Source organism: Colobus angolensis, unplaced genomic scaffold (genome assembly GCF_000951035.1).
Source record: "Colobus angolensis palliatus isolate OR3802 unplaced genomic scaffold, Cang.pa_1.0 Scaffold73, whole genome shotgun sequence".
NCBI lineage: Eukaryota > Metazoa > Chordata > Mammalia > Primates > Cercopithecidae > Colobus > Colobus angolensis.
The window spans coordinates 12,285,968-12,301,278 of NW_012121043.1; the positions used below are offsets into that span (position 1 = coordinate 12,285,968).

Here is a 15,311-nt window from a genome sequence, read left to right on the forward strand (position 1 = left end):
TGAGAACCGGCCACAGCACTCCAGCCTGGGTGACAGAGCGAGAGTCCGTCTCAAAAAAAAAAAAAAAAAAAAGAAACTGAAATTTTATTGATTACCACACATAAATATGGTATAATGTTAGAAAGTGACATATTATGAAAACAAATTGTATATATACTAATCCCATTTTCTGAAAACAAAACCAAATGCAGTCTCTGTGTGCTCATGCACATGTGCAGGCTCAGAAAAGGATAAAATGAATACACCAATTACCCTTGAGTTGGAGGTGATGAGGGAGCAAATGGACTTAGATGAGTGGGAAAAGTCTGTTAATTCATACAATCCAATGTGAGGACTTGCATTTCTGACCGTGAGAGTAAAGGACTAGACTTACCGTTCTGCCCTAAACATACCTGAGAAACTGGATAATATATATGAAACAACGGTTCTCGGACTGTGGACAACAGGCTGCCTTGGGCAAAGGGAAACAAATAAGGTGAGGCCTGCTATTTATTGTCCCAGTACTGTCTGTAGAGAGTTTCCAGGCCACAATGCAGGGAAAGAGATCCCTAACAGAGCCTGACGTTCTCACTGAGTTGCGGAGACAGAGCTGAGAGTGGGAGGCCAACAAAGTAGCTAGAATTTGTAGGCAGAGATTAGGAGAGAAGAGAACTATAAAGATAGAGTGTGTGTGTGAGAGAGAGGCACTTCTAGGATGTATAAGGAGTTTTCCCTTAAATCTTCAGCTGCGTGTAAAGAAATGAGCTATGGCCAGTAAAAGAAACACTGGAAGAAGTCAGCAGGACAAGTCTCAGAGCTCCCTAGGTCTGGGAATTCCTTACACTGCCAACAGGTAGAACAGAGAAACCTCATAATACATGGGACACTGCAGTGAGTACTTAGAACAGTATCAGTGGTGTCTCAGTGGTGGAGAAAAATGAGAAAACTAAAGGCTGTCCAGGTCCTGCCTAATGAAGTTGAAAAGCAAGCCTTGAAAAGATCACATTGTTTCCAGTAGCTTAATTCCATCCCAGAATAAAGCTCAAAAATATTTAAGGGAGTAATAATAACAAAAAACCCCAGTATCAAACAATGTAACACAATGTCTGGCATCCAATAAAAAAAATTCAGGCAGGTAAAATATGATCCATAATATCAATCAATATAAAAAGACCCATATATGACACAGGATAACATTAGCAGATGAGGATATTAAAAGAGCTGTTATATATGCTCCATGTTCCAGAGATAGAGAAAAGCATAGACACATTGGAGACATCTTAAAACCTCCAAACTGAACATCTAGAGGTGAAAAGTACAGTATCAGAGATAAAAAGACATTGGATGGGATTAACAGATTAGACATTTCAGAAGAATAGATTAGTGAACTTGAAGACAAAACAGAAAACTTTCAAACTAAAACACAAAGAGAAAAAGACTGAAAAAAATACAGAACGGAGCATTGGTGAATGGTGAGATACCTTTAAGGGTCATACTATTCATAAAATTAGAATTGGGGAAGGGAAATATTTGAAAAAAAAAAAAAGAACTACAAATTTCTAAATTTGATGCAAATCATAACCTACATATCCAAAAAGCTCAAAGAACCCCAAGCAAAAAAAAAAAAAAAAAAAAAAAAGAAAAGCAAAGAAAAAAAAAAAAAAAAGAAAGAAAAATATTACAAAGCCACATCAATCAAACTGCTTAAAACAAATGATGAAAAGAAAACCTTAAAAGGAGCCATAGAAAAAAAGATGTATCACATACTGAGGAACAGAGATAATAGCAGAATTCTTGTCAAAAACAATGCAAGCCAGCAAACAGCAGACAACGTATTTCAATTATTGAAAGGAAAAAACAAAAACAAAAAAACCACTGGCCAACCCAGATTTCTACACTTAGAGAAATTACCTTTCAAAAATGAATGCAACAAAGAATCTTTTTCAGAAATATCATTTAATGTTGTTAGAAGTTTTTATAGTATAAGCCTGAACAATTCTTAAAATTCCAAAAATTTAGCTATATTCCACAAGCACAATAAATGTGATACAAATAAATATGGACATGGTAGGAATAAAGAGCAGTCAAGTTCAGGGGCATGAAGTAGAAGATATGTATGCAGATGGTATTGTTACTGTAACAGGGAGAGGCTCAGCAAAGATGAGGTTCATGTGACGCCAAGGAGAAGAAAAGAAACAGGCCTTGAATAAAAGCAAGGAGTTAAGATGCGTATGAAAGATAATGAGCCCCTGGAGGTTTCTGAACAGAGAGATGAGAAAAGTAGTAATGGAAGACTTTTTAGCAAATCATACATGATAAAAAATAAAAATATATAATCAAAATCAAACTCAGGAAAGTTTGAAAAAATGTCATCGTTTCAGTTTTTTTTTTCCACTCTGAGACAGAGTCTCCCTCTGTCACCCAGACTGGATTGCAATGGAGTCTGCAGCCTCAACCTCGTGGGTTCAGGTGATTCTCCCACCTCAGCCTCCCAAGAAGCTGGGATTACAGGCATGCACCACCATGCCTGGCTAATTCCCTGTATTTTTAGTGGAGACAGGGTGCTGCCACGTTGCCCAGGCTGGTCTCAAACTCCTGAGCTCAAGCAATCCCAAAGTGCTGGGATCACAGGAGTGAGCCATCATGCCCAGCCCCATAGTTTCGGTACTGATGGGAGACATCTATCTTCCTTAGGCACGAGGACTCCTCCATTTAAAGATCAAAGGAATATACATCTGAATAAGATCCATCTCTGCCTGCTCCCCACCCCTTATCATTTCCTCTGGCTCATTCCAGTATCTTCATAATTTGTTGCTAACTAAAACAAAGATTCCATAATTATAATTAGATGCTAGAGCAATTCTTCATGTAAGAAAAAACAGAAGTTTCCCAGATGAAAGTTGGTGAGATGATCTTCAGATGAATTTTCAAGTCTATAATATCCCATAATTTAATGCATGTTGGTTTTCAGCTTTATTCTTTTTTTACCTCTTGCCTACAGAGTAGAAATCTGGGAACAAAGGCTCTCCATCATCCGGTGAATTGTAAAAAGCTTCATAAAAATAAGAAATTACAAGGTCCCTTTTAGATTTTCTTAATAAAGTGTCTGAACAATTCAATTAAAAATGCAGTGACAAAAATCAGAGAAGTACTCACCGTTACAATCACCAAAAGGAACCTAGAACCACTGAGAATTTTCTGAAGTCAGAAGAGTAAGGCCAATAACACTACCTAAAATAACCGCAAGAGGGTAGTATAAGATGTTCTTACCTTCTACATCTCTTTTATACAGGAGAGCTCTGTGACTTTTGGCAACCGCCCATTTTCAAAATGTTTGTTAAAAATACCTTGGCAATCATTTTACCTTATCGTGCTCCACACCAGGCTCTCTGTACACAGTCCATTTCTGCCCATCATCACTGTACAGGATTCTGTAGGCAGACACATAGTAATTGTGTTCCACCATGGTGGATCCAGTGGTTATAATGCCTGGGGAATGAAGAGTTGCTTTCATTAATGCACATGGTCCGATTCTCTAAGTTTGTTCAGCATCAAAGTATAAACACTTGAAATGCACAGCTCAAACATTTCTAATTATGGCTCATTTCCATATCCAAGTGCACGTTTTCATCATAACAATTACGAAATCCTTGGCCTTATTCCCTTGGAGAGATAGGAAGAATTATGGGTGTGCATTAAGTAAAGAACTGTTCTATTTCGGTGTCTTGTGTTTATAATGTAGTAAAATAGATTTTGACTACTGGGTAAGATGATTCCTGGGAATGAACAGATTAAAGATATTATTGGTATTATTTACAGTACCAAAACAAAATAAATTTTTTAACAAAATTAAACCAATCCCAACCAATTATTCCGACCATTTGCTAAGTTCCCCTAAATTAAATTTATACTCTGCACATGTGGAAAATTGATGATCTCATCATTTAAAATGGACTCCTTTAACAAATTTTTCTTAATGACTGTAAGAGATTGTTATTTTAGATGTCTCAAGACCACTTTACTGAAACACTACCTTAAAAAAGAGTTTCAGTACAATGGAAACAAAAAGCCATTACGAATTAAATACCGTGATGGTTAATACTGAGTGTCAACTTGATTGAAGGATGAAAAGTATTGTTCCCGGGTATGTCTGTGAGGGTGTTGCTAGAGGAGATTAACATTTGAGTCAGTCGACTGGGAAAGGCAAACCCACCCTCAATCTGGGTCAGCACCATTTAATCAGCATCAGCACCGCCAGAATAAAAACAGGCAGAAGAAAGTGAAAAGACTAAACTGGCTTAAGTCTCCCGGTCTACATCTTTCTCCCATGCTGGATGCTTCCTGCCCTTGAACATCACCTTCCCAAGTTCTCAGCTTTGGGACTTCTGGACCTTTGACTATAGAATGAAAGCTGCACTGTCAGCTTCCCTGTGAGGTTTTGGGACTCGGACTGGCTTCCTTGCTTCTCAGCTTGCAGATGGCCTGCTGTGGGACTTCACTTGGTGATTATGTGAGTCAATACACCTTAATGAACTCCCTTTTATATACATCTGTCCTATCTGTTGTGTCCCTTTAGAGAACCCTGACCAACACAAATAACTCCTTTTCTCTGCCACGTTTCATTAAATGTGTCTCCAGTAATATTAACATCAGTGAAGAACACACAAAACCATATAATTAAAATTTTAATGCCTTAATTTTCTCTGAAAATCTTAGATGTTACCAGTTTTTCAAATAAAATAAGTGTTACAAATTGCTCTAGAAAATTTTATCTCTTAACCTGTTATTTTCTTTTCCTTATTCAAATCTATTTGTAACCACTGGTATTCATCAGTGGCAAAAGCAGCCCAAGGCGGTCCAGGTTTTTTCAGCCTGGCTTTTTCGGGTTTCCAACTGTTCTCTTGCCCTGTGTGGTCAGTCCACTCCAGCACAGATGATGCTGTTATTTGAGGATCCGCGATCACACCAGACTCCATCCCCAGTGTTCCATAACAACCTGAAACAAAGAAAAGACTGAATTTGGTTTCCAGGTATAATTTCAAAATGCATGTAGACCTGCTCACTGAAAACTTTCTATTCCATCTTTAATTAACATACACTATGCTGATAATACACTGTAACAGAGAAATTTCAAAACTAGGCAAGTATTTCTTGGGCATATGTCTTTGTGTATCATTAGGAAACCTACAAACATGCTCATTTACAAGTATGACTGTTAATTTAATGGAGATACATTATCTTCTCCCTGGGACACTCTTCCCAAATAACTGAATAACTCACTCCTTTACCTCCTTCAGGTGGGCCTTCCCTGGGAGGAAGGCCCTTCCCAACTTCGGTCCAGTTCTACTTCTTTATTTTCCTACATCTTTATCATATTGTAAACAGTATATTATTTATAAACAATAATTTATTCATTGCTTATCATCAGTCTCTCACTACTAGAATGTAATCTCCAGGACGGCAGGATCTTGTTCACTTTAATGCTGCTCTATCACTCGAACCAGAGCAATGCCTGGCACATAAAGAAGGCGCTCAGTAAATATTTTCTGTTGAACGAATTGATTACTTCTTCAGACAAGTTCAAAAGTCATCTTTCTTAAGGAACCTTCCTTGTTTACATGACCATTTCTCTATAAATATAAAACTTCCAATTTGTTCTATTCATTATATTATTAGATAACTATCTTACCTTATGGTGTTATTATGACAACTAAGTGAGAAAGTACAATAAATCAGCAATTGACACAGTGCCTGACAGTGTTCAAAAATATTAATTATATAAATACAAAATTATAAAGTCCATAAAAGGCTTACCACTTGTCTTAAATGTAAAAAGACTTGTAGATAAGTGTCCCCTGAAAGAGAGAAGGGTTTTTTTTGGTGATACTCACATAACACGATTGCTGCATATTTAGTGAAACATTTTCTCTTGATTTGGTTCTCCCCACCCAACAAAAGAACCAAGAAGACTGTATGGCTAAAAATTAAGACAACTAATATTGTTCCTAGGGAAAAAGTCTTATTTCTAAGCAGGACAACTTCTGAAATCAGCATAAACAACTTTCTCTACCAGTATCTAGCACCCAGTTTCACATGTGATTGTGCAAATGTTCTCTATGTAATCTTTAATATGTACTTTTCAAAATTTATTTACTCATTGTTTACTGTCAATCTGTCACTACTTTATTTCATGAAATAAATGGATTCTTAACACTTTTCTGTGGCAAATGCTACACTAAAAGGTCTAATTCTCAGAGAATGAGGCTCAAGTTTTTTGGGATAAATGTAAGAAAAGTTGGGTACTAATAGATTTCTTTTTCTTTTCTTTTTTTTTTTAAGAAGAAATCAGTATCTCATGGAAGAAGTCTCAGTGTACACTCCTGCCTTTAGTCCAACATGCAAACCATTACAACAGGATGCAATTTTTCCCTGTTTTCTTTTTTAAAGCATGAAAGAGAGAATTCACACACACTAAATCTTTCTAAAGGTATAACATGGTAAAGGAGGCCGGGCGCGGTGGCTCAAGCCTGTAATCCCAGCACTTTGGGAGGCCGAGATGGGCGGATCACGAGGTCAGGAGTTCGAGACCATCCTGGCTAACACGGTGAAACCCCGTCTCTACTAAAAAATACAAAAAGCTAGCCGGGCGAGGTGGCTGGTGCCTGTAGTCCCAGCTACTCGGGAGGCTGAGCAGGAGAATGGCGTAAACCCGGGAGGCGGAGCTTGCAGTGAGCTGAGATCCGGCCACTGCACTCCAGCCCGGGCGACAGAGCGAGACTCCGTCTCCAAAAAAAAAAAAAAAAAAAAAAAAACATGGTAAAGGAATGAAAGGGTCTGCACAAAATAATCTAGAAAAAAAAAAAAAAGGGAAGGTAGTTGAGTCTATACCAGGGATGGGCAAATGACTGCCCATGCATGGCCTGTTTTGTATGGGCAGTGAGCTAAGAATAGAATAAAGAGCTGTAAATAAAGCAAAAAAAGAATAAGATGCAGAGACATGTGGCCTGTAAAGCCTAAAATATTTATTAGCTGGATTTTTACAGAACAAGTTTGCTGAATCCTGTTGTATAGCAATCTGGATATGGATGAAACTCGAGTCTTCTGAATGAAAATTGGCCTAGGACCTCTGAAGAAAAGCTGGTTTCAATTAGGCTTAGTGTTGTCTGAAAGACTGAGCATATCTAAGAGACAAGATTTATAAAAACAGATTGCTAACACTGCATTTCTATTTAATGTTTCAACTTGTCCTGCTTTTGATGCCTACTCTATGTTTTGTAAAACAGTAGAACACTATAGATACCATGAAAATACATCCTTAAAATATTCTCTTAGAATGAAAGGAAGATTCACAATAATGCGTATGATGTAATACTTTATGTCAAATTTAAATTTATATTTAAAGTATTTCAATTATCTTGAATCCCCATGTGCTATAAGGAACACAGTAGTTAAGCCTTTCAATCTGTAAAATAAATAACGATCTCGCAACAAACTTCTAGACTCGTATGTAGACTTTAACACTTAGAAAAGACAGAAGAAACACATTACTCTTCCAAATGCCTACATTTTTGAAGAATAAGCTAAGGTAGTACAACACCGCCTATACTCTTCAAAATATGCAGACACTGGCCGGGCATGGCGGGTCACGCCTGTAATCCCAGCACTTTGGGTGGCCGAGGCGGGTGGGCCACGAAGTCAGGAGTTCGAGACCAGCCTGGCCAACATGGTGAAACCCCGTCTCTACTAAAAATACGAAAGTTATTTTGTACAGGCATGGTGGCACACACCTGTAATCCCAGTTACTTAGGAGGCTGAGGAAGGAGAATCGCTTGAAACCAGAAGGCAGAGATTGCAGTGAGCCGAGATCACGCCACTGCACTCTAGCCTGGGCAACAAGAGCGAAACTGTCTCAAAACAAAACAAAACAAAACAAAAAATAAGACACTGAGCACGCCAATGTGAGTGCTTACTGCCTAAACGTTCTTTCATGAACACCATTAACAGTGATATTGCTGAGATCTAGCTAGTTCTTAGCACACTGCTACCCAGAATGCTAATTATAGATAGCATATATTTTTTAAATTGCATATATACTTACACCACAGATGTGACGTTGTTAGCCAAAGAACTTTCATAATATGGGATACCTTTACTAATTACAACACTGATTTGGCCACCCAACGTGTTTGACACTACTCCTGCATGCACACCAGCCATGCACAACGGCGAGGACTTAAGGAAGGGAAAAAGAAAAGATTCGTTTTTAATTTTTTCTTCATAATTCATAAACAAGACACTCTACTTCCTCGAGAAATCAGTGAATCTAGGCAGTTTCTTCATAAACATAGATTATTGATACTGGAACACAATAGTTTTAGCAGAAAAAAAAGAATAAAATGCATATTACTAAAAAATGTTTTAAAAAAGTAAAAGGTAAGGATATATAATTAACACACCTCTAACTACTCTGGAGTTCTAAAAAAATAAAGCTATATCACAATTTTCAAATAAGCTTATATCCAGCTTACATCTCTATATCCATGAGGAATTGTTCCAGATATCTCAGCAAAAGGAAGCAGACAACCAGCTGGGCAGTACTTACTGAGAAATGAAAACAAGCAAAAGGTTACATAATGCTGCATTTTACAGGGAAAAAAGCAACCCCCAAAAATATCACAGACACATTTTTCAGTTCAAGGTGAATACCATAATTTCACTACCCTGAACGACTCACCAGTTCTTATTTTTGACACGGAGTTTCACTCCTGTCGCCCAGGCTGGAGTGCAATGGCACCTTCTTGGCTCACTGCAACCTCCGCCTCCTGGGTCTCAGAGATTTTCCTGCTTCAGCCTTCTGAGTAGCTGGGATTACAGGTGTGTACCACTACCCCCGGCTAATGTTTGTATTTTTAGTAGAGATGGGGTTTCACCATGTTGGCCAGGCTGGTCTCAAACTCCTGACGTCAGGTGATCCGCCCATCTCAGCCTCCCAAAGTGCTCGGATTTCAGGCGTGAATGACCGTGTCCGGCCAGGACCACCAGTTCTAAAAAGCCCTTTCACACGTTCTTCCATCCATACATATATAATGTGTCTTTACTCACACATTTGCCACATTTTTTTTCTTATTACATACTGCCTTGATTATTTTATTTCATAATGAATGGTAGACATGTTTCTACTATAAGACCTATTCATCAAATTTAAGAGCTACATGATATTCTATTCTGTGGATATGCCATAATATGTTTTACCAACCCTCTATTGATCCAATTTAAGCTGTATTAAAAGAGGTACATTCACTCACGCTGCTACCCATCCATCCAACACATTTATTTGAATGCCTATTATGCTGTCTGTTGAGTGTAGGGCAGTACAAGGTACTGGGTTTACAAAAGTCAAATATTGCCCCTGTCCTCACTGAGTTTATATTCCAGTGGCAGAAGACATTAAACCAATACTTACACAAAGAATTGATTTTGATTCTGCTATGACGAAAAGTCACGCTGAAATAACCAGAAGAAATCTAACTTAATACAAGTAACAAAATAATTCAGTAAACTGAATGAATTGCCAGGTAGCACCCTAAGTGCTTTAGGTAATCCATATAAGACCCCTATGGAGGAGATGCTAGTGTTGTCCTCATTTTAGGGAACTGGGAAATTAAGGAACTGTATGCCCATTCACACAGCTAGCAGGTAGCAAATGGGCTCTGGAGTCTGTGCTCTTACGCAGGACTCTCTACCACCTCCAGTCGGAATGGGGGTGGCAGCGTGGGTCTCTTAGAAACTGAAGCCTCAGCAGTGAGTTAAGGGATGTCACTAGAACAAGTGGTGGGAAATGCACACTTGTCAGAGGGAAGAGAACAGCATGAGGCAGGACGGCCTGGGGCGTGTCTGGAAGTGAGGATAGCACTGCAAGTAGGTGGCAGAGAGCAAAACTAACGTTAGTCAGAGAGAAGACTGGACAGATGGGCAGGTAATGCAGGAGCTTTGTGGGCTATGGTGAGGAGTCTGGAATATATTTCTAAGTAAAAATAGGAAGCCAGTAAAGGATTTTGGCAGCTTACATACATAATCTGATTAGTATTTTTAAAAAAGATGATTCTGGCTCCTGAGAAGAAAAGAGATAGCAAGGAATCATGAGTGGAGGCTGGACGCCATTAGGTGATAGTACAGCAGCCCCGGAGAGGGACAATGGGAGCTCGGATTTGTGGCAGATCATGGAGCTGGAGAGTGGCGCGAGTGCAGCTGACCCTCTGCCAGAGCTGTCTACCATACACTGATGCCAGGGTTACCCCAGCTAACCAGGGTCCCCCTCAAATGCTGAAGAGGGCACCCTTCCCACCCAGAACCATTCTTGAAGACAAAATTAAGGTTCTCGGGGGAAGTGGTAGTAAGTTCGGAGGAAGTTAGTAAGATGGCTCTTGAAAGATGAGAATGATCTGCCAAGCAGAGAGGAGGCAAGTGTTTTCTGGTAAAAGCTCTGTGAGCTCAGAGCAGTGTAAATAACTCAGAGTCATTTCAATATGGAGAACATAAGATGAGACTGGAAAAATGGCCTGAGGACTACTTGTGAAAGACCCAGAAGACCAGGTTAAGGAAACTGGGACAACGGTTTTTTCTCATAACAAGTAGTTTCTCAAGATTTTTAAGCAGGGAAATGGTCAGATATGTATTTGGAAGACAACTGGGCAGCAGTGCGAACGGCAGCCAGCAAACAGAATTAGGAACTCGATTAGAGGCATAAAGGCATAAAGAAGAAAAATAGTAGAAATCGTACTTGAGTAACAACACCGGAGAATTCTAAACAGCCAAAACCATGCTCTTTCAATTTTTTGAAAAAAGATAAATACCTTTTCAACTTTTATTAGCAGTTTTGCCAGATTTTGAAAAGCAACTAGTTCTACTTTCAAAGCATATTAAAATGATACTTTCATTTTGCAGATCTAAATGCTACAATAAAAGCAAAATGTAAACATGCAACTAAATGGTTTTATGCTTTAAATAAGCTTTAAATAAGCTCTAATTTATTGAAGTCTCAGAACAATGATACGTATCACACAATATACATTAACTCTAAGAGTATAGAGAATGAAAATGAAGACGTGAATGAAGAATAACATTTAAGCAAAAAAAAAAAAGTCACAAATATGATCATACCTGAACTCAGGTTCCAAAAAATTGGATGCAGTGTCCAAACAAGTAATTAGATCTAGAAAAACAAAAATAAAAAACTGATTGCATTAATATACAGGATTACCTTGCTGAAACTCCAAGTGTTTCAGAATTCCAAACTATACTGCTCTAATTTTTTTTTTAAATTTTTCTTTTTTTCTTTTTCTTTTTTTTTTATTATTATTATACTTTAAGTTCTAGGGTACATGTGCATAATGTGCAGGTTTGTTACAACATGGCAGAAGCATACATATGCTCTAATTTTCAAAAACCTCAATGGCACTGTCAAGTGGGTCCTAAAAACTTTACCAATTTTTGTTAATCACAATTTCTTTCTGATATTAAGTTTCTTGATTTTTGGAGCAATGTCTCTTCAATACTGTTTACTACATCACCTCAGGAAGTCACATACCATATACACATATATATGTATATGTGATTTCTATATATATATATTTAGAACATGCATAGATAAGTAACATTTATAGCTTTAAAGTGGTTTCTGTAAAATACAGCTACACACACACACATACAAATATTTCTCAGTTATTATATAACTAAAAATGATCCTCTGCTGTTTGCACACAAGGAAAACAATGACAAAGAAAGTGAGTTAATTTTATGGCTATAACTATTAATAACTGCTAATTAAAATCTGGTCCAGAGACAGGACTGGTGCATCAGCATCTTCTGGAAATTTAGTAGAAATTCAAATTCTTGAACTCCATCCAGACTTACAGAATCTCTGGAGGTGGGGCCCAAAAATCTGTTTTAACAAGTCCTCTCGGTAATTTCTTAAGCACAGTGAAGTTGGAGTAGCATTGCTCTAAAGAAACAAAACTTCTTAAATTTAACATTTTCTGCCTAGAAATCAATACATCTGAGCAAGAGCTAATCTGCCTCTAATTAAGACCAAGACCAAGTTCATAGGCTATGTAAAAAGTGGTTTTGGTTAAAAAAAAAAAAAACCAAAAAACAAAACAAAAAACCCCACCATTTCAATGGCTTCCTTCTGCTCTTAGAATAGAGAGCAAAGCCTTCAACACAGCGTACACAGTCTTCAAGTGCTGGCCTTGTGAAGCTGTCCCTCATCTTCACAAGTCAAATTCCTTTAGCACATAGTAGGCACTTTAAGTTTGTTTAATAAACGGATGACTATTTTGTGTTGTCAAAGGTAACATGTGTTATGTTAATACGTAAGCTTGACTTGTTGATGTAATTACAGAGTTATAAGCAAAATCACTCTATAAAAGCCTAGTCCCCAGACAGAGCCTGAGACTGTTTGTCCCCACCTTTGTATTTCCGGTAGCAATAGCAGCATATGGTATACAGGAGGCTTATTTATTGAATCAATGGATGAATAAAAGTTTCTGATCATTAGCATGTTTGGCTAAATCCAGTTATTTACTAAACCGCAGGGAGGAAAACCTGGAAGAAGACCCCAAGGCAATCACAAAAGATTTTACATATAAATGCTTCATTAAAGAACTGTGTCAAGGGTGGCCAATATACTGATGGAGATAGCTCCTAGCACACTGAACAGTATGTAAATATTTGTTAAATTAATGGTTACCACAGCAAGCACAGATCATTTTATGCTACAATTCTGAAGACATTTTGTGTTTACTATTCAACTAAAACGTGTCTTGAACTAGAGCTTAATAACTGTTGTACCAGTAGGAAAGGGGTATTTTCAATGCAACTGTATAAATATTTATAAACCAGACATCTGAATGACAGTTAAGCTAATCTGTGCTTTAGGAATTTAAGAGGATAGATACCTAAATAGGGGTTCACTACCACCTAGTTGACCAACCAGAAGAGCAGGCAAATTGAATTACCGGTACTCTAGTTGTTCCTGTCAATCTTTGCCCAGCATCAACAAGAATCAATTTTCCACTTTCTGTTCCACCAACAAAATTTCCAACTTCTAAGATTAGAAGTTGAATTTCTAAGATTAATATCCTGGGATGAAAGGTACTGTGTGGTCCAAAATGGCACTTAAACCACAAGAAGATTGCCAGCTGGCCCCATCACCTTCCAGCCACATGCCAGAAATCTGGTCAACTATGGATTATTTGATCAGAACAGGGCTTTGGTTGTAAGTCCATGCAGTGCTAAGACTCCAAAACTATGCCATGCAAATGTGCAACTCACTAAACTTGCTCTCAAATTTCGCGGAAGCTCAAAAGAGTTCTAAAGGAGAAAAATAAGAATTCAAAAGGGATAGCTACAAGGAGAGCCAAGAAGACTGAAGATAAAGCCTTAAGTATACACTTTGACCTTTATGACTCTACAAAGGCAAAGAAAACAACATCAAATAAAGCAGGCAATTAAGAAGCTTTAAAATGTCTTTCTTAAAAGCTTTTCCTAAGTAAACAGCCTTCCAGAAACCTGTCATTACTACAATGCTCCCAGCTAATAAGAACACAGCCTAGCTCCAAAAAAATCCATCTGCCCCAGAGATTTCTGATAGTGTGTCCGGAATTGGTGGGTTCTTGGTCTCACTGACTTCAAGAATGAAGGCGCGGACCCTCGCGGTGAGTGTTCCAGTTCTTAAAGATGGTGTTTCCGGAGTTTGTTTCTTCAGACGTTCAGATGTGTCTGGAGCTTCTTCCTTCTAGTGGGTTCGTGGTCTCGCTGTCAGGAGTGAAGCTGCAGACCTTTGTGGTGAGTGTTACAGCTCTTAAAGGCAGCGCCTCTGGAGTTGTTTGTTCTTCCCGGTGGGTTCCTTGTCTCGGTGGCTTCAGGAGTGAAGCTGCAGACCTTCGTGGTGAGTGTTACAGCTCTTAATGGCAGCGTGGACCCAAAGAGTGAGCAGCAGCAAGATGTACTGCAAACAGCAAAAGAACAAAGCTTCCACAGTGTGGAAGGGAACCCCAGCAGGTTGCAGCTGGCTGGGGCAGCCTGCTTTTATTGTCTTATCTGGCCCCACCCACATCCTGCTGATTGGTCCATTTTACAAAGAGCTGATTGGTCCGTTTTGACAGAGTGCTGATTGGTACCTTTACAATCCTTGAGCTAGACACAGAGTCACAGAGTGCTAGTTAGCTAGACACAGAGTCACAGAGTGCTAGTTAGCTAGACACACAGTTAGCTAGATACAGAGTACCAATTGGTGTATTCACAAACTTTGAGCTAGACACAGAGTGCTGACTGGTGCATTTACAATCCTTGAACTAGACACAAGAGTCACAGAGTGCTAGTCCTCCAAGTTTCCACTAGGTTAGCTAGATACAGAGTACCAACTGGTGTATTTACAACCCCTGAGCTAGACACAGAGTGCTGATTGGTGCATTTACAATGCTTGTGCTAGACACAGAGTCACAGACTGCTAGTCCTCCAAGTCTCCACTAGGTTAGCTGGATACAGAGTACCAATTGGTGTATTCACAAACCCTGAACTAGACACAGAGTAATGACTGGTGCACACACAATCCTCCCGCTAGATATAAAAGTTCTCCAAGTCCCCATCTGGTTCAGGAGCCCAGTTGACTTCACCCAGTGGATCCTGCACCCGGGCTGCAGGCGGAGCTGCGTCCGGATCCGCACCTGCACTCCTCAGCCCTTGGGCTGCTGATGGGACTGGGCGCCATGGAGCAGGGGGCGGTGCCTGTCGGGGAGGCTCAAGCCACCGGGAGAGCCCACCGCAGGGGGAAGAGCTCAGACATGGCGGGCTGCAGGTCCCGGGCTCTGCCCCCTGGGGAAGCAGCTAAGGCCCGACAAGAATTTGAGTGCAGAGTCGGCGGGCCGGCACTGCTGGGGGACTTGGCGCAACCTCGCAGCTGCTGGCCCGGTGCTAAGCCCCTCACTGCCTTGGGCCGGCGGTGCCGGCCGGCCGCTCCGTGTGAAAAACTCACACCGGAACTCACACCGGCCCGGGAGCGCAGCGGGCAGCCCCGGTTCCCGCCTGCGCCTCTCCCTCCACACCTCTCCCTCCACACCTCCGCAAGGAGAGGGTGGGGGCTCCGGCCTCAGCCAGCCCAGAGAGGGACTCCCACGGTGCCGCGGCAGGCTGAAGGGCCCCTCAAGCGCCGCCACAGTGGACGCTGAGGCCCAGGACGCGCTGAGAGTGAGGGCTGCTAGCACTCTGTCACCTATCACTGGGAAGGGAAGAGGGTGGTCCCTTTAAATGATAGGGAAGGGAAGAAGGGAACT

General features: G+C 39.9%; 1 protein-coding gene and 1 long non-coding RNA gene across 3 annotated transcripts in view; one reads left to right on the plus strand and one right to left on the minus strand.

The window, feature by feature from the left end:
• LOC105501635 overlaps positions 1–6,484 on the plus strand; it is a 17,933-nt gene extending 11,449 nt beyond the window's left edge. The window contains exon 3 of the long non-coding RNA XR_001000216.1: positions 6,319–6,484. This is a non-coding gene — a long non-coding RNA (uncharacterized LOC105501635). The remainder of the gene's footprint in view (positions 1–6,318) is intronic.
• The window catches only part of DCBLD2 (discoidin, CUB and LCCL domain containing 2), an 89,737-nt gene that overhangs the window by 16,069 nt on the left and 58,357 nt on the right, over positions 1–15,311 (minus strand). For both annotated transcript variants that reach the window (XM_011927656.1, XM_011927655.1), the window contains exons 4-9: positions 11,140–11,191; positions 8,508–8,580; positions 8,078–8,211; positions 5,794–5,834; positions 4,760–4,975; positions 3,344–3,468 (exon numbers count right to left, since the gene is read on the minus strand). In XM_011927656.1, the coding sequence (XP_011783046.1) occupies positions 3,344–3,468; positions 4,760–4,975; positions 5,794–5,834; positions 8,078–8,211; positions 8,508–8,580; positions 11,140–11,191 (641 nt within the window). The remainder of the gene's footprint in view (positions 1–3,343; positions 3,469–4,759; positions 4,976–5,793; positions 5,835–8,077; positions 8,212–8,507; positions 8,581–11,139; positions 11,192–15,311) is intronic.